Source organism: Barbus barbus (assembly GCF_936440315.1).
Source record: "Barbus barbus genome assembly, chromosome: 43".
Taxonomy (NCBI): Eukaryota; Metazoa; Chordata; class Actinopteri; order Cypriniformes; family Cyprinidae; genus Barbus; species Barbus barbus.
The window spans coordinates 20,148,406-20,172,463 of record NC_136721.1 but is presented as its reverse complement, the minus strand read 5'-3'; the positions used below and the strand labels follow the sequence as shown (position 1 = coordinate 20,172,463).

General features: G+C 35.0%; 3 protein-coding genes across 6 annotated transcripts; 2 read left to right on the top strand and 1 right to left on the bottom strand.

The window, feature by feature from the left end:
- Nucleotides 1–108: 108 nt before the first annotated feature.
- LOC306862625 (uncharacterized protein) lies at nucleotides 109–13,097 on the bottom strand. 4 transcript variants are annotated; one of them, XM_079405527.1, is made up of 28 exons: nucleotides 13,007–13,097; nucleotides 12,188–12,450; nucleotides 11,198–11,870; nucleotides 10,241–10,353; nucleotides 10,035–10,097; nucleotides 9,776–9,946; nucleotides 9,520–9,653; nucleotides 9,340–9,434; nucleotides 9,068–9,122; nucleotides 8,817–8,957; nucleotides 8,549–8,722; nucleotides 8,346–8,409; nucleotides 7,619–7,781; nucleotides 7,407–7,525; nucleotides 6,463–6,841; nucleotides 6,096–6,227; nucleotides 5,850–5,886; nucleotides 5,159–5,251; nucleotides 4,406–5,051; nucleotides 3,980–4,116; nucleotides 3,248–3,393; nucleotides 2,856–3,145; nucleotides 2,548–2,701; nucleotides 2,429–2,462; nucleotides 2,223–2,318; nucleotides 1,394–1,796; nucleotides 983–1,196; nucleotides 109–892 (listed from the first exon to the last, which is right to left on the bottom strand). In XM_079405527.1, exons 2-28 carry the CDS (start codon nucleotides 12,442–12,444, stop codon nucleotides 806–808), a joined length of 5,070 nt encoding a protein of 1,689 aa, XP_079261653.1. In that variant the 5' UTR covers nucleotides 12,445–12,450; nucleotides 13,007–13,097; the 3' UTR covers nucleotides 109–805. The 4 variants fall into 4 exon arrangements, with proteins under 4 accessions (XP_079261653.1, XP_079261654.1, XP_079261656.1 ...); XM_079405528.1 differs by having other exon boundaries at nucleotides 2,223–2,315; XM_079405530.1 differs by having other exon boundaries at nucleotides 6,096–6,110.
- Nucleotides 13,098–13,140: 43 nt separating this feature from the next.
- LOC306862626 (general transcription factor 3C polypeptide 5-like) lies at nucleotides 13,141–19,429 on the top strand. Its single transcript, XM_079405531.1, has 11 exons — nucleotides 13,141–13,484; nucleotides 14,191–14,389; nucleotides 15,438–15,636; nucleotides 15,795–15,993; nucleotides 16,656–16,760; nucleotides 17,581–17,695; nucleotides 17,859–17,939; nucleotides 18,507–18,595; nucleotides 18,689–18,771; nucleotides 18,866–19,008; nucleotides 19,112–19,429. Exons 1-11 carry the CDS (start codon nucleotides 13,278–13,280, stop codon nucleotides 19,267–19,269), a joined length of 1,578 nt encoding a protein of 525 aa, XP_079261657.1. The 5' UTR covers nucleotides 13,141–13,277; the 3' UTR covers nucleotides 19,270–19,429.
- An 846-nt stretch (nucleotides 19,430–20,275) lies between these two features.
- Nucleotides 20,276–23,100, top strand: LOC306862624 (bile salt-activated lipase-like). The gene is made up of 3 exons (XM_079405526.1): nucleotides 20,276–21,621; nucleotides 21,707–21,905; nucleotides 22,719–23,100. Exons 1-3 carry the CDS (start codon nucleotides 21,468–21,470, stop codon nucleotides 22,900–22,902), a joined length of 537 nt encoding a protein of 178 aa, XP_079261652.1. The 5' UTR covers nucleotides 20,276–21,467; the 3' UTR covers nucleotides 22,903–23,100.
- Nucleotides 23,101–24,058: the final 958 nt, after the last annotated feature.

The window sequence follows — 24,058 nt, the reverse complement described above, 5'->3', positions numbered from 1 at the left end:
TATATATATATATATATATAATATATAATTTTATGAATCTAATAATCAAATTTGTCATTTTTAAATATAAATTATTTCTCATATATTCAGACAGATGGAAAATAGTTTGAAAGTCAACCTTTACAACATACTGTAAAATTTATTAACATATTTACACAGACATACAAGTTAAACATTTGCTTGAGAACATTTGCATAAAAACATGAAAATCAAATATGAACAGCATAAAACTGAACAAAGGTTAGGCTTTGTGACTAAAAGCTGAATATTAAAATGCTACAAATAATGTGGAGAAATGCTAAAATACAACAGACTGCATGGAGCTGAAAACAGTACAGAGCTCATTTAAAATGGAGGTTTGTTTCAAAGCTGCTCTTTAAACAAAAATAAATTATAAAGAAAGAAGGGTCACTTTCAAAAAAACATACAAACATGTTCTGAATTAAAAAATATATTAGCAAGTGATGCAAGAGAAATGAACCCGAAATAAAATGTAGAAGGTTGGGACCAACAAAAAAAATTCAGTTAGGCTCAGATCAAACATTAATTATAATTCAACTTTACATAACAAAAGAGTGCAACAGTATTAAAAACATAACTGAATTAACACTTATTTATCCTTAAATAAAATAACATAAAAGACATTGTCAACTGTTACTGAGGTACGTTTTCTCTGCATCTCTTCAGTTGTGGTTCCTCTTGGTAAAACTTCAAATATTCACACGTCTATACACTCGACTTATGTCAAACTATATTTCTGACTGTTTAGTTAGTTGTGACTGGTTCATTATTCCAACCTTTGGCCTTAATCCATGTCTTCTAGTTCGTCAACTTCAGTAAAGATGTCACTGAAGAAGTACTTGGAGACACTTGTGGGTTCTTCATCTGAGATCTAATGAGTAGAGAAAGGTCAAATCTAGATTTATTAATAAAAATATAAAAAGTGACCATAAAAGTACAGAAATATCTGACAGTATGATACCTCAATTACAGATGCAGGGGTCGGCGAGGGTCGCTTTACTTCAGGGATGGTTGCATTGGTAGCAGGTCCCGCCGCTATCCGTTTTCTCTCAGGACGTGTGGTGTTGACTGCTGGTATTTGGGGGCCTGGTTTGGCCCTTCGATGAGCTGCCGGGGGTCCTTGTGTACTCTTAGATGAAATGAAGGACAGGAACCCTTTGGGTCTTCTGCCTGGTCTATTTGGAGACATCCAAATGAACAAAAATGGATCATAACATCTAGAGCGACATCAAAGCCAATACACTGCCCTACAGAGTTTGCACTGAAATTTGGTGATATTAAGCCTTTTCAGCAGGATTTTTTCTGAGTTATTTTTTTCAACACTCTAAAGATTCACATTTTGCTTTAAAAAACTAAATGTAGAGCCACCCACCTTGTAAGTGGCCCACTTGTGGTAATAGGCGTGATCTGACCGACACCTTGCAAGTCTGATCTACTAGCCACCTCAACTGTCTCTTTGCCTGAGAGGTCCACTTTTCCCATGATGCCTTGGGAGGAACCCTCCTGTACAGACTCTTCAGAGACAGATGAACGAGTATAATCGCTATTCACAGAAACATCTGTGGTTCCTTCTCTCTCTGAGATGGTGGTTAATATTAAGTCATCCGTTGATGAAATGACAGCGGGAACAGTTTGCTCTGGCACTGATTTCTTCTCTCGTATTGAAATGGGTAATGAGGTAGTCTGTTTAAAAGAGAGAGATGCCGTGTCCTCTTTAGCGTCACCGCCTCGAGCGTTTCTCCGTGAAACAGGGATGGGTTTAACTTGCAACTTTCCTAAACAGAAGAAAGTGCATTAAATTAAAGACATGCTTTAAAGTTACAAAATATTCTTTGTAAAAATGCTTTTCTTCTGAACTCCAATTCATCAAAGAATCCTGAAAAACAATGTATGACTGTTTCCACACACACCAGTACAACTGTTTTCAGCATCGATAATAATCAGAAATGTTTCTTGAGCAGCAAATCAGCATATTAGAATGATTTCTGAAGAATCATGTGACACTGAAGACTGGAGTAATGATGCTGAAAATTCAGCTTTGCAGAAATAAATTACATTTTAAAACATTTTCTAATAGAAAACAGCTATTTTAAATTATAATATTTCACATTATTATGGTTTTTACTGTATTTTTAATCAAATAAATACAACCTTGGTGAGCAAAAGAGACTTCCCGATAAAAAATTTCAGCGCTCCCTTACCTCTCCTGGTTCTCTCAGGTATTTTTCTCTTCTTTTCCAAATGTTCCTTCTCATCATCAGTGCCCTCTGCCACCAGGCTTTTCAATCCTTCCACTACTAACATAAAGAAATTTGGTTATATGGCAGTGCAATGCATTAACAGAAGTTAAATCTGTACCATATATGTTCATTTTTAGAGTATAAAGATGGGCTGGAAATGTTCTCACCGTGATGTCCTGCCTGACTCTCATCTTTGGTATTCTAGGAAGGAAATGGCCTAACTATTAGACACATATCAGCATTTATCAAGCATTTATAATGCTTAAAGTCAAGATGCATGTTTTACCCCCTGAGATGTGGAGGCTGGTGTCTTGCATTTCAATTCTCCTGTCCTTGATTTGTCCACATCCCCCTGTTCACTTTTCTTTTCCTCCTTCTCTGACACAGGAACTAAAGCGTCTATGATCACAAGGTGAGATACATCCCTGCTCTCACTAGCGCTGAAATTAAGAGGAATGGGAAAAATAATCAAGCACGATAGGTAGAACATGGAAACATTTGTAATTCTCAACCAGGACAAAACTTTCTCCTAATGTTTATTTAGCTCTCTCCAAGTGTTTATGGCATCAGATAACAGGTGAAAGCAATGTGTACCTTTGACCATGAGAATGTGACTCAGATGCTGCTGCAGGTGGGAGGAGCTCCGTCCGAAGGCGCGTCCCCTCATCTAAAGTGGGTGGGATTTCTGTGAGAGACAGTATAAACACAGGTTCCTCAGGCGTGGGCTCAGCAGATGTTTCTTCTGATTCACATCCAGGATGTTTCACAGTGCTGCCTTCACAAACATCCTCAGGATTAGTTCTATTGTTCTCATCCAGCATGACCACAGTTTTCTGTCTGGGCTCATTTTCAGAGACAGCTGGCGGGGTGACAGCTTTGACTATCTGAATTACAGAGACATAACACATGATATTTATTATTTTGATGTTCTTACTGTAATAATTGAGGTTTAATAATATTTCACACAAATTTAACAGATATTTTACCTCTGCTGATTCAATGCTCGATGCCCCCTCTTGTTGAGCTGCACTTTTGGACACCACAAGTTCTGTGGTAACTACAGCACCCTCTTCAGGGCTTTTAGTGAAAGTGGTCATGGAAGGCTGAGCAGCAGACGGCTTCTCATTTAATACTGCAAGAAAAAATATGGAAACATAAAATAGATATTTGTTTTTGTTTTCAAATGATTTTGACAAATTATTAACTTATATGTTGCATAATAAATTGGATTTGATTTTAATAAAAAATATAAATTATTTTTTTGTGTCAATAAAGCAAATTTACACATAATATTACACAATATTCTTAAATAATAAACATTCTTATGGAAAAGTAATTTTAAAATACAGGGAAAATATATAATTTATAGAAGGACTAACACAGATTTAAAGTTTTTTAAATGTTATTATTATTATTTAAAAACAGTGTATTACAATAATAAATGAATGAATACTTTTATTCAATACGAAAATTAGACTTTATCAGTGAATTTTTTTGCCCAATTTGATTTCATGCTTTTTTCATTATTTGAAAAATTAAACAAAATGATCATAATTGTTTATTATTAATCATGTAATGTTTTAATGAAATTTTCAATCTTTTTTTGGCAAAATCAAGCAACTGTTTCCAAACGAACTGTTTAAAAAAACACTGCTGTAAAATGTAATTATAAAAATATTACAGATAGATAACAGATAAAACATAATCGTGGCTGTTACCTGTTGTGGTTGATGTTGTGCTGCTTTGTGTCTGTGCGCGTCTGGATGTTTGAGTCAAGTTTGGTATTGGTTTGGGTCCACGGTACCTCCTGACAGGTTTAGAGGGCTCAACTGATGTGCTCTGAGACTCGTTCACACTGAAACAACATGCAGACATTTTATTTATTTTTTTAGACAAATACACATAAATATCAGTGTCATTATGGAAACTGAATTGCTGCCATTTGGAAGCATTGGTTTTAGATATTCAAGGAACCATTTTAATATACAAACGATTCTATTTATTGTATTTATTCATTTACATTTTTTAATTAAATTTAATAAGCTAAATTACAAGAGAAGACAGTGACTAACATCAGTGAAAAATTAATAAATAAGTATAAAAAAAAAACTAAATTAATGGGTCATTTACAACACTTTTAATACCTTTTAGTCAGCTGTGGCTCTGATCTCGTCCCTTCTTGTTCTTTTATATTTTCTTCTGTGATTATATCATCATTCTTTCTCTTCAAAAATGAGACAGGTCCATTATCTTCTTTAGACACTCTTTCAGGAATGACTTTGGGACTGTCTTCTCTTCTTTCAGATGATGTGTCTGGCTGTAGTACCTCAGGGTGGATGGTAGATGAGTCCACAGGAACAGAGTCTTCTTGCACTGCATTTTTATCCTGTTCTGTGGAAGATGGACCCTTAGAGGTCCCAGAGGAACCTGGGACAAGTTCTAGAGAGATTTGTTGCTGTGGAGCTCGTCTGGTTCTCAAACCTTGACCAATATTGGGTTTGGGTTTGGAGAATCGACCTCTTTTGCTTGGTGGAACCTGTGCCTCATGTTGAATGGGAGCAGGACGAGCATCGGTTGTCTGTGATTTGATTGGTTCTTCTTTCAGGGTGGAGGTTTCTTCAGCAGAAGGTTCTGGAATATGAGTTTCACAGCTCAAAAGTTCAACATCACATGTTGTCCCTGACTCGCAGCTTACAGAAGAAGCGGACATGACGGCTGTTTCTGCGATAACTTCCTCATGGACGACCTCTTCATGTACAATGTTCGACTGTTCAACAACATCATTTCCACCTGATAAAGATTTTGATTAATCAATCAATCATCTTGATTTCATTTGAAGAAAAGTGTTAATTTGGACTGAAGCAAATAATAGGGTTGAACTATGAAGTTATTCTTACTGGTACAGGGCATTTCTGATGTCTGGATCGTCTGAGCTGAGTTCCCGATGGTCAGAAGTGTCTGGGCTGCTTCATTGTTGATCTCATTACATACTGAAAGATAGATGTTAAAAAATTAACAACCAGAATTTTAAAGCTTTTGGGTAAAATATTTGCATTGCATGTAGTGGTGGGTGATATAAGCAAAGTGTAAATCACACAATATTCTTAAAAGTTCAGACAATAACATAATATACATATTCTAATAAATATATATATATATATATATATATATATATATATATATATAAAGTAGTTTTATTCAATCAGAAATATAGACTTCTATCAATGCATTTTTTTGCCCAATTTTATTTCATAAAAGCTTTTTTTCATCATTTGAACATTAATGTAAATTGAAATGAAACTAAATAAACATATAAATCCAAACATTAAATCCAAAAATATATTATTATTATTAAAACAAATTATGTACATGGAAATTAAATTTAAAAAGTCATTATTATTATTTTTTTTTATTTTTTGTCTTCTATCTGTGTATCTTTTTGCTCAATTCAATGCTGGGATATACATTTCAGTGTATACTGGAGACCTTTTTGACTACATATTATAACTAGACAAAAATGCATGGTTAATAACAACCATATAATAACAATTCATTTGGCAGTTCTTTCAGTTCATCGTTTCGTCTTACCCTCCATGTGGTCTGGATCAAGGAACTCTATGACATCCTTCAAAACACATAAGAAACAAATTAGTACCATCTCATCAACACTACAAAAATATTCCAATTCCAAAGTGAAGAAACTAAATTCAATTTCACTGCAGATAAAAAGGAAAATGTATGTGCATTTATGATGGACACTGCAACATTACAAACGAGTAAACAGAGGACGCGTCAGATGTGAAAAAAGACAGAGATGATGTTGGTGAGACTTACAACAAGCAGGTCCAACTGGTGTTCACAAGGGACAGGACCAGCAGGCATCGTGCCCTGATCACATGACAACTCGGGGCACAAAGCATTCTGGGATGTGCCAAAGATATCAGGCACATTCACAGATATGTCCAACTGGCGGACAGTGGGAATGCATCACAACAGAGGGAAGGACAATGAAAGGTAGGAAGGTTGTGATATGTTTGGAGTTTATGATATGACATGCAGAAATTAATATAAACAAAATGGCAAAACAAAAATAAACTCACTTTTTGAAAACCATAACTTAATTTATGCAAAAACAAGCACGCTGATGGCAATAATATGTGATAAAGGTGGTCCCACTTCTTACGATAATACATAAACATACCTCTTCCATGGTTTCTACCACCTCTGAATTAACAGGCTGTAGAGGGCGCAGGCTCATTGGCACAAACGCCTGGTTTTCCTCTTCAGGATTTGAAGCAAAGTCTTCCTGGCTCAGGACAGATTCTTCTACTTCCTCTTCTTCCTCCTCCTCATCACCATCTTCAGTTCCAGAGGCCAGTAAGGTCACCAGTCTAGATTTCCCCCTCCTAAGCATGCCCGGTTTCAATCTGGGACCCGGTTTTAATTTAGCTCTCCGGCCAGGTGCCTTAATGTCCTGACCACAAACTTTGGAAGACACAGGAAGATCAGAGAGCTCTTCCTCATCTTCCTCTTCCGCTGCCTGTATTACATGCTGAGAGAGCTTAGGGATCCTTCCTGACCTAAATAAAAGAGAAATAATAATTAGTATGACAACCAAAACTGAAAACAAGACCACAGAATAATGCCAAAAAAAAGATAATGATCATCAAAAATAAAATAAATTGATTTAAACAAACATATTCATTTATCACAAGATTCTGGATCTATTAACAATTACATCTGCATCGCATGTAAAAATATTTAAAATTATTTACGCCAATTGAAATAAAGCTGCAACAAAATAAAATATAGACATTAAATGAACAACTTAAATGAAATTAGAAATTCTGCATAGGCAACTAACTGAAATCAGTAGAGTTTATATTAAAGTACTAAAATTACTAAAACTAATCTGAAATGAAATATAAAGCTAAATAGCATTGTTTAAAAAAAATGACAAAAGCACATAAAATTACTAAAACTAAAACAAACATTAAATAAAAATAAACCCAAAAAATTCAATATAAAAGCCAACCCAAAATATTAATAAATACTGTAATAGTATATAAATAATATTAAGAAATGAACAGTTGCATTGAGATCCTTAAAAGGTTATTAAAATTATCTAAAGATTCTCACACTTACCTGGTTGGTTTATTGAATATCTGTTCTTGAACAGCACTCAGGTCAGGTTCTTCCTCTAAATCTTCCAATTCAAGTAGAACTGCAGACTGATTATTATCTTTTATAGAGGCTGAAGGCACCTAACAAAAGAGCAAATTATACAATTTGTTAGACCAAACAAATAATACACTAATACACATAAAACTATCACATCCAACAGCTGAAAATGTCACCTTGGGGGACTTTTCCATTTTACTCTCCTTCCCGGCTGAGGTCCCGTTCTCTTTGCCTTTGGGCACAGGGCTTCTGTTACCCCATCTGCGGCTGAGGTCTGGGATCGGTCTCTGGGGTCGACCTTTGAGCTGAGCCGGTTTAATAGCAGGACTCATGTATCTACTAGAAGAGTTTCATTTTCAGCCCCCAAATCGTCTTATAACATTATAAATTATAACTGCACTAGTAGTGCAGAAACTACATTACAGTTCAAAAGTTTGAGTTTTTTTTTTTTTTTTTTAAATTAATTAATACTTTTATTGGGCAAAGAAAAAGCTATTTCAAGTAAATGCTGTTGTTTTGAACTTTTTTATTCAACAAAGAATCATGAAAGAAAATTAATCACGGTTTTCACAAAACAGCAGCACAACAGTGTTCAAGACTGATAATAAAAACAAATATTTTTGCTGTTGAAAATTTAGTTTTTAAAATGCCATTTTAAAATATATTTAAATAGAAAAAAGTTATTTTAAATTGTAATAATATATCACAATATTTTCCTGTATTTCCTGTATATTATTTCAAATAAGTGCAGCTTAGGTGAGCATAAAAGAGACTTCTTTCAAAGACAAAAAAAATCTAATCGACCCCAAATGTTTGAATGCAGTGTACATGTAAATGCACCTTTAAATTGAATAATGTGAGATATCTGTAACCTTTTAATAATATATTTGGGTTAATTCTTACCTGTCATCTTGTGACTGGCCATCAGAAGTAAGATTTTCACAGTCCTCAGGTTCATCTATTTCAGCTACAAAACATGAAAAAAATTTTAAAAGTGAATTAAATAATAATAAAAACACAGTAAAGTTTCATTAGGCATAGGCTGTGATTTTCAATTCATCTGGACTTTTTATAAGACAATGATTTTTTTTTTTTCCCTTGCATACCCTCTCCATTCGTCCTCTTGATTCTCCTGTCTGGAGTATTCGTCCCTCTTCCTCTGCGTTTCTTTGTACTGGTATCACTTCCTCCATCATTTGAGAAGTCCTCATTCTCTTTTTCTCCAGCCAACACATCACTGTCCGAATCCGATGAAGAGTCCATTTCCTTTCTTTTAGATGCTGCATCAGAAAATAGTACAATTATGTATGAGAACTTGTCCAAAAAACTGTGAATTCATAAACACATGGACAAACTTCACGTTAAAAAACTGACCTCTCACTTTACTTGGGACTCTCCTCTGTGCTTTAGCCAACTTGACAAGCTCTTTGTTTTTGCTTTTCTTATTTTGCTCTTTTTTTTGGATCTGCTCCATTAATTGTTTGAAGAAATCTAGATCCAAACGCCGCTTCTCCTCTGAAAATGCACTTGAGTTTACTTCATTTTCAACCAAATGTCTTAAAATGTAATTTAATAAGAAACCAATTTCATTTTTAAAAGTTTGTTTAAAGTAAAAGGTCACTTACTGAAAGCTTTATCTATTCTCCATGAGTTATTTCTCTCCTCTTTCTTGAACTTGTTCTGGAGGAATAGGAGAATAGCAAAGAAGGTGGTATTAAGTTGAGCTTGTATTTTACACCACCAAATCAGCATATTTGAATGATTTCTGAAGGATCATGTGACACTAAAGACAGGAGTAATGATGCTGAAAACTTAGCTTTGCATCACAGGTATACATTTCATTCTAACATATTAAAATAGAAAACAGTTATCACAAACACAAAGATATTGTGACCACCTTAATCTCTGTTCGAGCTCGGTGTGGAAACAGCTGACCAATCATGGAGAAGTCTGTCCCCACCATGCTGATGGCCAAGTAAAACATTTCAGTCTCTGGAATAGTCAAAGAAAGGATTCTATATAAATTAAATGTGCAACACACTTTGGATTAAGGTGTGCATTTTGACTGACTTCTGACCTCCATTGGACCAGGGTTTGGTGTAGGTGCCCTTCCTAAAGCTGGAGTAGGTGGTGGTAGAGCCACGTTCAAATATAGGATCTCTGTCTTCTGCCGGATTGGGTCCATTTGCCCTTGACACCTGGACTGTTAAACTACACACACACACACACACACCAAAATAAAAAGCTGTTTAACACAGGAAGTTCACCTTCAATTCTAATAAAATGACTTCTCTAGGTTCTGGACTTCATTTCTCAGCAGCTCAGGCTCTCACCTCTCCTCGTCTATAATCAGAGAGCCATCCTCCGCCACCTTCACCCTAGGCACTAGAAGAGGCTCTTCCTCCTCCGGCTGGGTTTCTTCCATTCTTTCCTCATCTTCTTCATCACCAACATCTTCTACAACTGTCTCCTGAACTGATGGAGCAGCTGGAGTCGTAGAAGACCTGCAGAGAAAATCGTAATTCTAAATCATAAACAAAAAACAGTATCTTATAATGGCATCAAGGTGATAGACCAAGTGATCAGGCTTACGTTGGTGTAGGAGAGTCATCTAATACTGTCTCTGATGCTTTCTGCTCCTCTTCTGTGAAAGACCTGTACAGAAAAACAAGACGGGTTTGATATAATTCAATGCTTAGGAAACTATAAATAACGTCATTAGAGCTTTGTCGTAATTGCAACATAGCATTTCCATTGACATGCACTTCTAAAACACACTGAGGAAGGACGGCACATACTTCATTGGGTTGGAAACAGGCAGGTAATATATCAGCTCTCTCATGGTCATTTTGGTGTGGTCTTTGGCTGCCTGGCGTTCTTTGATTCCCAACTTGGGTTTCTTCTTGTCTTCCTAAATGTATGCATTAATGGAGGTGAGACTTTCACATTAAAATCATTGAAACAATTCCCTTATAAATTCCCCATAAAGTGTCCTAATGCAAGGATCGAACAGCACTTATTAAACTGTGATTAAACGAAAATCCTATTTAACCTAGGACTAAACTTTATCTATACCAAGAATATTAAATGAGTGGGATTTTATACATTTAAAAAAATATACACTACTGTTATTTTATTTACATTTTGAAAGAAATAATACATTTATTTAGCATTAAATTGCTCAAAGGTGCCAGTAAATAATTTTATAATGTTACTAAAAATGAATTTTCAAATAAATGCTGCTCTGTTGAATTTTCTATCCATTGAATTCTGAAGAAAATCTATCACGGCTTCCACAAAAATATAAAGTAACTGATTTTAACATTGATAATTATAAGAGGATCATGTCACACTGAAGACTAAAGAAATGGCTACTGAAAATTCAGCTTTATTAATCACAGGAATAAATTAACATTTTAAAATATATATAAAACAGAAAAAGGTTATTTTAAATTGTAATCATCTTTCACAATATTACTGTTAACTACTAAATGCAGCCTTGGTGAACATAAGAGACTTTGGTTCACTATTTAAAAAACATTACTTATTACATCTAACTAACCCCACACTTAACATGCCTTGCCCCAAACATGCATTGATTATTTTTGAGTAGTTTTTGGTTTAAATATTTGGAACTAGTTGCCAATGTTTGGAGCAAAATACAGCTTTTCTGATATAAAAAAATAATAATTAGGGCACACCTAAATACTGAGATACAAATCCAGACAGCAAACTAATATAAAACACATACACACCTTTTGTTTGTTCATTTCTTTTTTAAGAAGCTCCCGAAGTTTCCGTGCCTGAGCTAACCTGACCATGTCTGCTGGGTCGTTCAGTGATTTCAAGGAGTTGAGAATCTTCGATGGCGTCTTAAGTTTATTAAGTCTTTCTCTTAACAGATCCATTTGGCTCTGGCTAGGAGAATCACTCTCCTGTTGCACAACCACGTCTTCCACAGCAGAAAGGGCCGGAGGGTTTTCACTGACCAAAACGGTATCAGGTTGGGAAGTTGTAAGTGGATGTTGGGACTCCCCTTGCTGAATGGTCAATGGTACAAGGGTGTCCTCCAATCCCCCATCCCTTTGCATCTCTTGGTCATTCTGCAGCGGGGCTGCAGGGATGGGCAGAACTTTGGCCTGTCTGCCTCCTCCAGAAGGTCTCTGTCTTCCAGGAAGCCTGGGGTTGTGGACAGGCGCAGGTATCTGAAGGGAAGACTCTTCAGTGGGAGTTGAGGTTTCAGGTTGACTGGGTGTAACTGGTTTTACAGGAGACTTGGATGGCGATTTATGAGTCCTAGAGGAAGCTGAAGAGGCTCGTGGTTTGGCCAGGTTGGGCAGAGCTGTGAAACGTTTCCTTCTCTGAGGGCCAGAAGTCGCAGAGGTGCTTGCTGAATCCTGGGCATCAGAACTTTTAGATGCAGCATCCCTGTTGTGAAGCAATCAGTGATAAAATGGGCAAACTCTCTTGCATAATGTAGCATTTCACTTAACAAAAAGAAGATTTTGAGGAACAGACTAAAATTTAAGAGTAGTTTACATAAACATCATGCAGCTTTAGCGGTATCCTACGGTTTTAAAAAAAACTTTTCTGCTTTATAGAATTTGCACTTGTTTAATAATTTAAGAACTTGGCAACAATATTTTCTTGTTTACTGAAAATGCTTTGAAAAAAAAACATGATTCTAAATAATAAATATACAGCATTACTCTTTAATTAAATGTAATCGAAGGTGTCAGACTCACTCTCCATGTTTAGTGGCCTCCAACTGGTCACTAGGGCAGATGCTCTGAGACTCTTCTTCATTGATCCTCTCCAAAGCCTCTATAGGTGGGTCAGTCTTCAACTTATCAAACGTGACCTCTGACCCCTCAGATGGAGGGGAGTCAGCAGAAGCCTGGGGAGTCTGAACATTATCTACAGATGCATCTCGAGAGGCTATCTGAGCTCGGCCTATGGGCTTTACATTGGGCCGAACACTAATTCTCGATCTGCGTATCATGTTTCTCTGGGGGAAAAGCATAGAGGATAAATATATAGGCTTTAATACATATATTTAGAGGAAAAAGCAGGCATGCATGCATGCATATATATTTACAATAACAAACTTCAGTTAAAAGGTTAGCTCCGTTCATTATAAGTAGAATGCCATGCAAGATAAGTCTTAAATTAATATTGACAGTTGAAGGTGGTCTTAGTCTTAGTCCCAAATCCGATTTAATGTAATAGACTACATATGTTTCATAAATTAACAATAACAAAACATGTGACACCTACATTGACGTTTACAACATTTCTGTTTATTGCGTCAACTCTTTCAAAAACAATTACATCGAATTTTCATTTCTCACTTCAAAGCACAAATGTTTAGTTTACAGCTACTACAAAAACGTATTTCGATTTTTTACAAAAAATTTTAATGTTTTTTTTTTCTTCGACTGTCCATTGAGAGGGTCCTGTCCAACAATGTCCATTAACCTCGTATGCTGGACGGTATATTAGAGCAACGTTGCTTTTTACAAAACCACAATGAGTATAAAGCTGTGGTAATATCATAAACTTACTTTATTTGGTATCCCAGGGTGATTTTATAGTAAAATCTTCAGCGGCTCATGTCCTCCATGCTTGCTGTTTGCTACTGGGCATGCGCACTGTGAGGTGTGAGGCCCGGAACGAACGTTCCTTCTCCTGACCTACTGCAGTTCCACCCGGATGCTTTTCACAAGCGTACGCGTTCCTGTACATGCTGTTTACCAAAGCACTCTGTCATAGAAATACACAATTCAAAAGATGTTTTTTCCTTATGCATAGGCGTTGAACAACAATCGTTTAAATATGGATCCGCTGATCGCAAGCAATCCGGCTTCGTCAAGCACAGATATGAGCAACAAAGAAGAAAGCGAGTATGCAGCTGTTGTGTCAGGCAATACCGCAACACTGGCCCTGTCTGACACTAGCCTAGTATGTGTTGAATACCCAGCAGTCGTCAACAATGTGGACACAATGCTAGAAAGCATTGGAGGCGAAGAGGGAGTGTCCAAGGTGATTACAGTCTACTTTAAATGACATAGATACACTGTTCATTTAGACTGTTGTCATGTAACAGCTACAATGTTGATTTGTTCAGATTATTGTACAGTAATTCTTGCTATTGTGAAATCACTTTCTTGTTTTAGAATATGTAATTGAAGGAATTTTATTTTATTGTTCAGGTGCATTTATAAAATTGTACATGTTCATGTAATTAAGATGCACAATTTTAAGCATTTTTTATATACTTTACACTTTTCTCTGTAATAATAATAGCAATAAATATATTAAATGATTTTACAATAATAATGTGAAATATCATTGCAATTTAAAATAGCAGTTTTGTATTTGGATATATTTTAACTGGTCATTTACTCATGTAATGACAAAGTTCAGAGACTTCAGTGTCACATGATCCTTCACATTTGCATATCTAATGCTCAAGACATATTTCTTATTATTATCAATGTTGAGAAAACGTTGTATAGCTTAATGTTTTTGTGGAAACCCTGCTTTTATCAATCTTTGATGATTAGAAAGTTCACAAGAACAGCATTTATTTGAGGTATTAATCTTTTTTTTATGAATGTCTTTTAATGTCAATGCTTCCTGGTTGAATACAAATACTTAGTTTCTTTAAAAGAAAATCTCACTGACTTTTGAACTGAAATCTAAATGTGTATATGTGTGGTTTTTAACCTAAGATTTTTCCGAACAGACCTATGCCGATTCTTCTAAAAGACTTGAACTCCGTTTTCGGCCGAAGGATCCGTTCTGCCATCCTGCTTATGGGAACCGCTACTCTTCCACCAACCTGCTGCTCAGAGTGCGCCGCAGAACCCGCAAAGGAAACAGTGCAGAAACCCAAATCAGCATGGAGATAGTGGGACTTATTGGGACCACGTATAAATTTCAAGGTATAGATAGTCTAAGTTCACCTACTAGTATTTAAAAAAAATAATTTAAGGTATTATATTATTATTTTTTAGTGCTGTCAAACAATTAATCGCCTCCAAAATAAAAGTTTTTGTTTACATAATATATGTGTGTATTTATTATCTATATAAAAATACAAACACATGCATGTATATATTTAAGAAAATGTGTTATGTTTATATATTAAATATATTTATATATAATATAAATATATTAGTGCTGTCAAATGATTAATCGTGATTAATCGCATCCAAAATAAAAGTTTTTGTTTACATTATATATGTACAGTATGTGTACTGTGTAAATTAATTATGTGTATATATAAATACACACACATACTATATATATTTAGAAAATATTTACGTTTATAAATTTTTATATTTTATATAAATTAAATATATAAACATAAATTTTTTCTTGAATATATATATACATGTTTGTATTTATATATACATAATAAATATGCACAGTATACAAACATATATTATGTAAACAAAAACATTTATTTTGGATGCGATTAATCGTTTGACAGCACTAAAATATATACAGCACTATAAATATATATGTAAATATTTTCAAAATTATATATACTGTGTGTGTGTGTGTATTTATATATACATAATAAATACACAGTACACACATATATTATGTAAACAACAACTTATATTTTGCGATTAATCACGATTAATCGTTTGACAGCACTAATATTTTTAGATTTTGGTGTAGGACGTAACAATGACTTAAACATGAAATAGTATTTGTATTTATTTATTTATTATTATTGTAAAACATTCTTTAAAAGTCTTTAGTTAAAACTTTAAAAGAATCATAGAAAAATATATACGTTGTCTTAATTTTTTTATTATATTCTACATGAATACAGTTTTTACTTCACAGTTTTGATTTCATGGGGTCTTAAATGGATAATTCTGTAAAGACAGTCATTCATGTTTGGAATTACATAAGGGTTTCAATTTATTGGTGGGCTGTCTCTTTAATAATCACACATTCTCACCTTTGATTCTTCAGGAATGGCCGACTTCCAGTACCTAGCGACTCACAACGACGCAGATGGAAACCAGATGTCTTTGTACGACAAAATAATTTTGCGCAAACCCGAAAAGAAAGAATTCTATGACAATCCTGTGCCCCTTTTACTTCCTCCTCCTATTTTCTCTCGTCTGGACACGCCTGTGGATTATTACTACCGTCCAGATGTATTGCACAGGTAAGCTGGAGAAAGACCTGAATTCTCACGTGAGTTGACTGGCTGCCATCCCAAATGATTTAGAAAGACCTGCTGTTCTCAGTTCAACAGTATGTGTGTTTTGGTGGTTTGATTTGTTGATTACAAACTTGTTTTTTTGTTGGCTTCCCAATAAATAGCAGGGAGACTGCAATGCAGTCTGTTCTCCTCAAAGATCATCTTATTGCGCCGAATCGAGCTCGCCGACCAAACAATGCCATTTTTGTCAACTTTGATGACAAGACCATACCATCAGAACCTCTAGAAGCTGCAGTGACCAGCTGGAAGAAGTTCTGTGTCCATCCTAATGATGCAAAGGCAGAGCAGCAACTCACACAGGTTAGTTAAATGGATATACATGTTTTCCATTTTAAATAAAAACTGTTCTTTTGAACTTTCTATTTCATATTCCACAAAAATAGTAAGCAGCATGACTGTTTTCAACATTAATAGTGATAAGAAATGTATCTTGAGCAGCAAGTCGGCATATTAGAATGATTTCTGAAGGATCATGTGACACTGAAGACTAGCATAATGGCTGCTGAAAACAGCTTTGCATCACGTGAATAAATTATATTTTAGAAAATATATTAAAAATAAAAAACAGTTTATGTTAAATTGCAATAATATTTCACAATATTTACATATATAAATATATGCAGCCTTGGTGAGCTAAAGAGATCTCTTTCAAAATCATTAAAAAAATCCAACAAACTTTTGAACAGTCATCTATATATAGTCATCTATATATGTAGTTTGAGAGTGCAGGGAGACTTTTTTACGTAATTCTCAACGCTTCATGGTAGTGGGCGGTAGACACTAGAAGGGTGAAAGGATAAAAACTTTTTTTTTTTTAAAAAGCTGTCAATATCAGCTTGAGCAACTATTGGACAAACATTGTGTAATGTTATGGGAAAATGTCTTTATCTTATCCTAATCCCACCAGTGTTCCAAAGCTATTTCATTTGGAAATGCTGATTAATTTGATTTCACCTCCGCAGCTTTTTGAGAAAAGGCCCATATGGTCTCGCAATGCAGTCAAGGCCAACATTAACATTCACCCTGAGAAAATGAAGCACCTTCTCCCGTATGTGGCGTACTACATGGTGAGTCGATTATAAGTTTAATAAACTTAAATATGATGCCTCCTATCCCAGTTTATTGCATAATGGAGCAAACACTTGTTACGTGGCACTATCAGCTTTTCTCGGTTTGTTAGTATGGCCTGTTGTAGCAACATTGGTTCAACCAAAGGTGTGAGATTAGGGTGGACTACCTGTTTGTCTGGACCAGGGGTAGGCAACATCGTTCCTGTAGTGCCGATGTCCTGCATAGTTTAGCAACCCTGAAAAAACCTCTCCTGCCTGTAGCCCTAGAAATTCTGAAGACCTTGATTAGCTTGTTCAGATGTGTTTGATTAGGGTTGGAGCTAAACTCTGCAGGACAGCGGCACTCCAGGACCGACGTTGCCTACCCCTGGTCTGGACTGAAGGTCAAGGTTTGGGTGGTAAATATAGGATGGTTAACCCCTGCTGGTAGATTACGTAACTACACTTTTATTTTGCCAAAATGTGTCCCACTCCATTGACGGCCATTCAGAAGTTACCATAAATTCCATGCTTTTCATAAAATCTTCACAAAGTATTTTATTTGGTTAGTGACCTATACGCTTTTAAAAAGGTTTATTTCTAGACATAAATTAAATTTTAATTCCCAGATTTTTATGGTGGATGAGAGAGCTCAAAGAAAACATGCAAATAGAAAAAACACCTGCAAATTAAGAAAACATCTTCTGCTGGTTGCATTAACACAGAAAAAAAATATTTATCTTAAATATAAATATAAATATATATATATATATATATATATATGTATATATATCTTTTTTTTTCAGATCACAAAAAAAATATATATTTTTATGTGTAGTTAACAGGGCCATGGAGGAGTTTGTGGGTCAAGTTTGGATACGACCCTCGAAAAACTGCTGAAGCAAAAATCTACCAGGTTCTAGACTTCAGGATCCGCTATGGAATGAAACATGGTGAGCGATTAACACAAACACATTCATAACAACCCCAAATGGGATTCATTCCTGGACACAAACATTCCCAGAATGCTATGAAGAACTGTCCATTAGTGCACAGAACTGGATGCGAGTTTAAATGACAATACAACTAATTTCAGTGATTTTTCTGTTTCACTAGGATTTGGTGTCAATGATATGCCAGTGAAACCCAAGAGAAGTGCTTATCATTACAGCCACCCAACCACTATCAACAGGGCAGGTACACTGATGCAACTGTTCTGGCACACGAAGTTCCTTTAAAGTGTTAATTATATCTTTTTTATTTCGTTTTTCACGTTTGCTGCCCACTCTAGAATCCAATAGGACTTTGCTTCTGAAATTCACCATTCAAATGTTTGGGGTCAGTACGATTTCAAAAAATGTTTTTAAGGACATTCACACCTGCATTTATTTAATCAAAAATACAAAAAAAAACTGTAATAATGTGAAATATTATTCAGGAATGAATATTATTCAGTGTTTTTTGTTTTAATATATTTAAATATGTTATTCCTGTGATGCCAAAGCTGAGTTTCCAGTAGCAATTCCTCCAGTCTTCAGTGTCACATGATCTTTCAGTAATCATTCTAATATGCAGATTTGCTGCTTATGAAATATTTCTTACTATTATAAATGTCCCTATTATCGCTTTTGATCAATTTGATGCATCCTTGCTGATAAGAATTAATTTCTTAAAAGCTAACCCCAAACTGCTGAATGCTTGTATAATAAATGAAACCATTTAATTGCAAAAAATCAAAAAGATGTTCATGGTTGACTTCTTTAGTTCCTCAACCTGCTAGTGTGACTGATATCACCCAGGAAACTGCTTCATCTTCAGGACCCAAACCTGCCACTGCCAAGTACTTACTAAAGGTATTCTCAGTTATTTCAAGTGTTTTATCACAGTGGATTTTGCCTAATGTCTCGGAAGGGTTTTAAACAAATTTTGTGGAATGTTCTCTCCAGGACTCGATCTACATCTTCCGGGAGGGAGTGCTTCCTCCATACCGCCAGATGTTCTACCAGTTGTGTGATCTAGATGTAGAAAAGTAAGAACTTGTCTTGTCATGTTCATTCATTCACTACAAGACCCATCATCCCACTCCTCCTGACTTTGCAGCACTTCTTTCTCCCTCTTTTTAGAATAAAGAATATCGTCCATAAGAATGATGGGAAAGAGGAAGTGTGTGATGAGAGAGATGGCTGGTGTGTGCCTCATACAGCTGACGAGCTCAGGAATATCATCTCTGGAATGATCCAAGAACACGTCCGAGCCAACCGGCCAGGTAAAACACACTAAAATAATGCATCGATATTTATTAAATATAATAACAGCAAATTTTGCATTTGTTTGTTGCTTTTTATACTGTGACATTTTTATTGTTGCAGCTTCAACCACCCAAAAGCCTGTAAGAACTAGATCCAAAACGGTTGACAGCGGAGAGGAGGAAGATGAAGATGATGATGATGATGATGATGATGAAGAGTACAAGCCCTCTGATGGGAGCGACAATGAAATGGAAACCGAGATCGCAGATTACATGTAGTTCGCCTTTAGATTTATCTATGGCACGTATAAAAGATTTGTTGTGTAAAGGTTAAAAAGCTACTTTGTTTACTGATAGAAATTAGTTTGACGTTTTTTCCTGTTTACATAATAAATAGTTGTTGTTGTTTTTTAAATGAATTGAATGTGAGTAAATTCTTAAAAAAAAACATTTTGGAGGCAGTGTGTAAACGTAATTGACAAAACATGAGGTCGTATTTATTTTTAAACACGCAAAAAATTTCGGACTTTGTTTATATATATATATATATATATATATATATATATATTCACAACTGTTAAAATTTAAAATTGATCAGTAAAAACAGTGTCAGCAAAGACTTCACAACAGAAGTAAATGTTGTTCATCATCCTTTAATTTTATTTCTTATTATATAATATTATTTTATTTATTTACTTATTTAATTGTAGTCTCGACTTTAACATGATAAATTGACTTAATTTCTTCAAAATTGCTTTGGTCAACAAAAATCTTTGTGGAATTATTCTGCAAGTTGGCACAAACATTTTTGCCTTTCATAAATATTTCTTTGGAAAAATGTGTGTTTTTGAGATTACAAAAAACTTCAAATTAACTCCACACAAATTTTTCATGAGAGTTTAATACAACTGGACATATGTTGTTCAGTTAATACAAGTACTGTGTACTTTAAAGATACGGCTTTGGTGCACCTTGAAAAAGAGATATGATTTGGCCTGTTTATAAAAGTGCCAGAACTCCCTTCAATGCCACACTTGCAGCAACTGTGTGATGATGATGATGATGATGATGATGGCGATGCTGGGAGTTTTCATCTCTGTTGCCCTCATCCTGGGCACCACAAATGCAGCTTCTGTAAGTCATGATATGAATTCATTCAAATTGATTTTAATAACCACTTGGATGTGTATTTGTGTATTTGTGTGTGTGTGTGTGTGGGGGGGGGCATATTTTAACAGTTTCATAGTCAATTATGCAAGACTTTGTGATGGAAAGACTCCATATCCATGCCTTTTAAAAATCAGTGTCAGTGTAAAATATCAGCCACTGAAAAGTAAAGTAGCCAAAGCCAAAAGTGTATTTTGCATATTTTTACCTAAAAATTGGACTGGGAAATTGTAATTACAGAATGGCCTTTTAGATGTTTTTTGTTTGAGATATAGATTTTTAACAATTGTATTTCCTATATTTATAATATATATTTTACACTTACATATTTTTATTATTAATGTCACGTTGTTATATTATGCTTAACAGTTTAAAGTAAATGCACAACATTATTATGCTTAACAGTTCATTTCGTTTATGTATTAGAGAAGTTATAATGAAGTATTACACTTTTAATACAGGGCTCCTAAGACATGATAATGGGGGGGGGGGTGGAGTATGAAATGGAAAAATGTTACATTACTCTGAGAAACACTGTCTTCGCTTGTAAAATGTTTGCATTCACTCACAATTTTGCACAACTTTGTGTTAATTCGCAAAACATTTGAGTTCCTTGTGACCAAATATAAAGTTTCCCATGGGAACATAAAAATTCAGTGAATGAGCAAGTTTTGGGAGAGAACACAAAAGCATTGAAATGTCATTATTCCTCCCATGTCAATTTGTTTTCCATCATATTTATTTTAACTAGGTAACCTCGTCTTATTTTACACGCCAACATTTTTAGTCGAGTACCAAAAAGCAGTAGACATGGCAATTTTGCAGAGCATGGCTAAAATGCTAAATATGCTGTAATGCAATTTCTACCAAAACTGAACTGTAAACGTGTCCCATATATTTGATCAAATAAATTAATATTTCTTGTAATATTATTGTGGAAACGCTGATACATTTTTTTCAGGATTCTTTGAAAAGGAATTTCAAAAGAACAGAATGTATTAAAAACAGAAATCTTTTGTAACATAATTAATGCATCCTCGCTGAATAAAATTATAGAAACTTCAAAAGAACAGCATTTGTTTTTTTCGAAAAGTCATTATAACTGTCTTTACTGTCACTTCTGATCAATGTTATGCATTCTTGCTGAATAAAAGTATATTGATTTATTTTTTAAACATTGTACCGATCCCAAACATTTTGAACGGCACTGACAGGGGCATTTATGGTCACAATTTCAAAACTATTATTGATTTCTAACAGGGAGGAGGTCAGGGAGCTCTCGATTGCCCTGTCTGAATCTAGAGGAGTAGATGCTGGTATCGCACCTTATGAGGAGTACACAGTCAACTGGGGTAGTGAACCAAGTGATAAGGACATTAAGAAAACGGTTGTGGACATGGAGACGGACTACATCTTCCTGGTGCCAGCCCAAGCGGCCCTGTACCTCCACTCTGACCATGCCAAGTATGCTGACCTCTTATTATTTACTGACCTCTAAAATGAAACTGTACAGTATAAACCTTAAAAACAATCTTTCTTTCCTCATTAGATCTGGACGAACCTACTCGTACCTGTTCACTGAGCCCTCTCGCATGCCTGTCTTCCCACTCTGGATGGGTGCAGATTAACGTTGATGACCTTCAGTATGTGTTTGGGAAGCCTTTCAGCACTCCTTTGGGCTTCTTTCCTCGTCATCGGGACGTCGCTAGATACATGGTTTCCTACTGGACCAATTTTGCTCAAACTGGGTATATAAAGATTAAAATACTTACATTATAATACTTCATCCTATTCAGCTTAAATGTAATAACTGTAATAATGAAAATATATATTAGAATACTATGATACTAGGCCTGTCTATTTCTCTGCAATTTTTTTTTTTTTTTTATATATAAATATTTTGTTTGTTTCTATTTTTTATTTTCTGTTTTATTTCAATTTCAGTTAATTTTTTGATTTACTTATTTTGTTGTGTATTTTTGTTATTGTTTTTTTAAATAGGTCTATATAGTTTTTATTATTATTTCAGTTTTAGTTTTGGTTGTTTTAGTACATGAAAGTACATGAGTTCAGCCAAAAATTTACTCACCCTTAGGCCATTCAAGATGTAGATGAGTTTGTTTCTTCATCAGAACAGATTTGGAGAAATTTAGCATCACAGTACAAATGGCTGATAAAAATATTACAAGTATCCAAAAGTAATCCAAAAACAATTTCATCATTAAGATGTGTTTAACTTCAAATCATTGCTTGAGGCTATACTATGAGTCTTCTATCTATAATACTTGTCTGAATGAGGAGAGAAATAAGCAGCAAAAAATGACAATAACTTTTTCTCTGGAGGAAGCTTTATTGGTGAGCAAGTGATGAGATGCTAAATTTCTATAAATCTGTTCAGATAAAGAAACAAACTCAACTACAACTTGGATGGATTTTGAGTGAAATATTCCTTTAACATTACTTTTATTTCAAGTAACACTTTTTTAGTTTTAGTTAACTATAATAACCCTATATGTCATTTCTAACTTCCCTCATTGTCTGTCTTTCTTTCTCCCTCACAGTGACCCTAACAAAGGTGAGTCCAGTGTTTCTGTAACCTGGCCTGAGTTTGCCAGCAGTGGCCATCAGTACCTGGATATAAACAACAACATGAACAGGGACAGTGTGAAGCAGATGTTGAGAACGCGTTTGGTTTACTACTGGACTACTGCCTTTTGCAGCTTCCCTGCGGTCCAGAAGAACTGAGCACTACCAAACCGACTAAAGAATCATGTAGCCATTCTAGCAGTGAATATGATCCTAAGATTCATGCAATAAACAAAATATTTGATGTTCAAAACATGTTTTCTGTATTAACTTGACATTACCTCAAAAGAATGCAATGCTGTTTTGTGTTCCAAAAAGCTGAGAGCATGTTTTCTGAAAATAAAATTTTCTTATCAGTTAACATCATTTCTATGATTCTTATAAGCTCAGATAACTCTATTACATTAATACAGCTATATAGCGATATTGTGGATAAATGTGGAGGCACATAATCTAACCCAAAACAGTACAAGGGGCCCTGAATCAAATCCTCCTGGTGCCGTCACTCCCCTTCAAGACTGAATTTAGTCAGGGCCTCACAGGACTCACAAAACATGGAAACAGAATATATATATCAGAATATATCTACAAGGACAGCAAACCTGAGCTGAAATTCCTATTTACAACGTGTTTTCGTAGCGCTGAGTAATGCAGCCAATCACAGACATATGTTGATTCCTTGAACACCTGTGATTGGCCATTGCGACCACTCGGCTCTAATCGCCAGTTTTTGTTTCCTGTATGCTCGCGAATCCTCTCACTGTAAAACTCTCAACGTATATAAGAAGTTTATTGAATATACAGGAACTTGTGAGATCGGGGACTTGTACCATGATGGTAGTTGAACAAATTCAGTTACAGGATTAGTTTTGAGTTGACAAAACCAAACCACTCCAATCTGGCTTTGTTGGTTTCGTGATGCTGATCATCAACTTATTTTGTCAACCCAGACTAGGCTTTGATGCTGAGTTTGTGGAGTGCATGCACATGAATATGTGACATCATGGCGAACAGCCAATCACATGCCTCTCAACACAGAGCAAGTGTGATTCACTTCTCACGAGAGACCCAGCGAGATTGAAAACACTTTTGCTGAAGGTTAAGAGATTGAAGAATAGGAAGAATTTAAATGCATTTACACTGACGAAAGTACTTGTCCATGAAAGAGGACAAATAAAAGAAATGCTCTTGCTCTATCAGTGCAGTCACAATGAAACTTGTGAAGTTAGACTTGAACATGACTTTTTAAAGCATTATCTATTGATTCTACAGCTTATTTATATCAGATATGATCTGTATATATTCTTTTAAAATA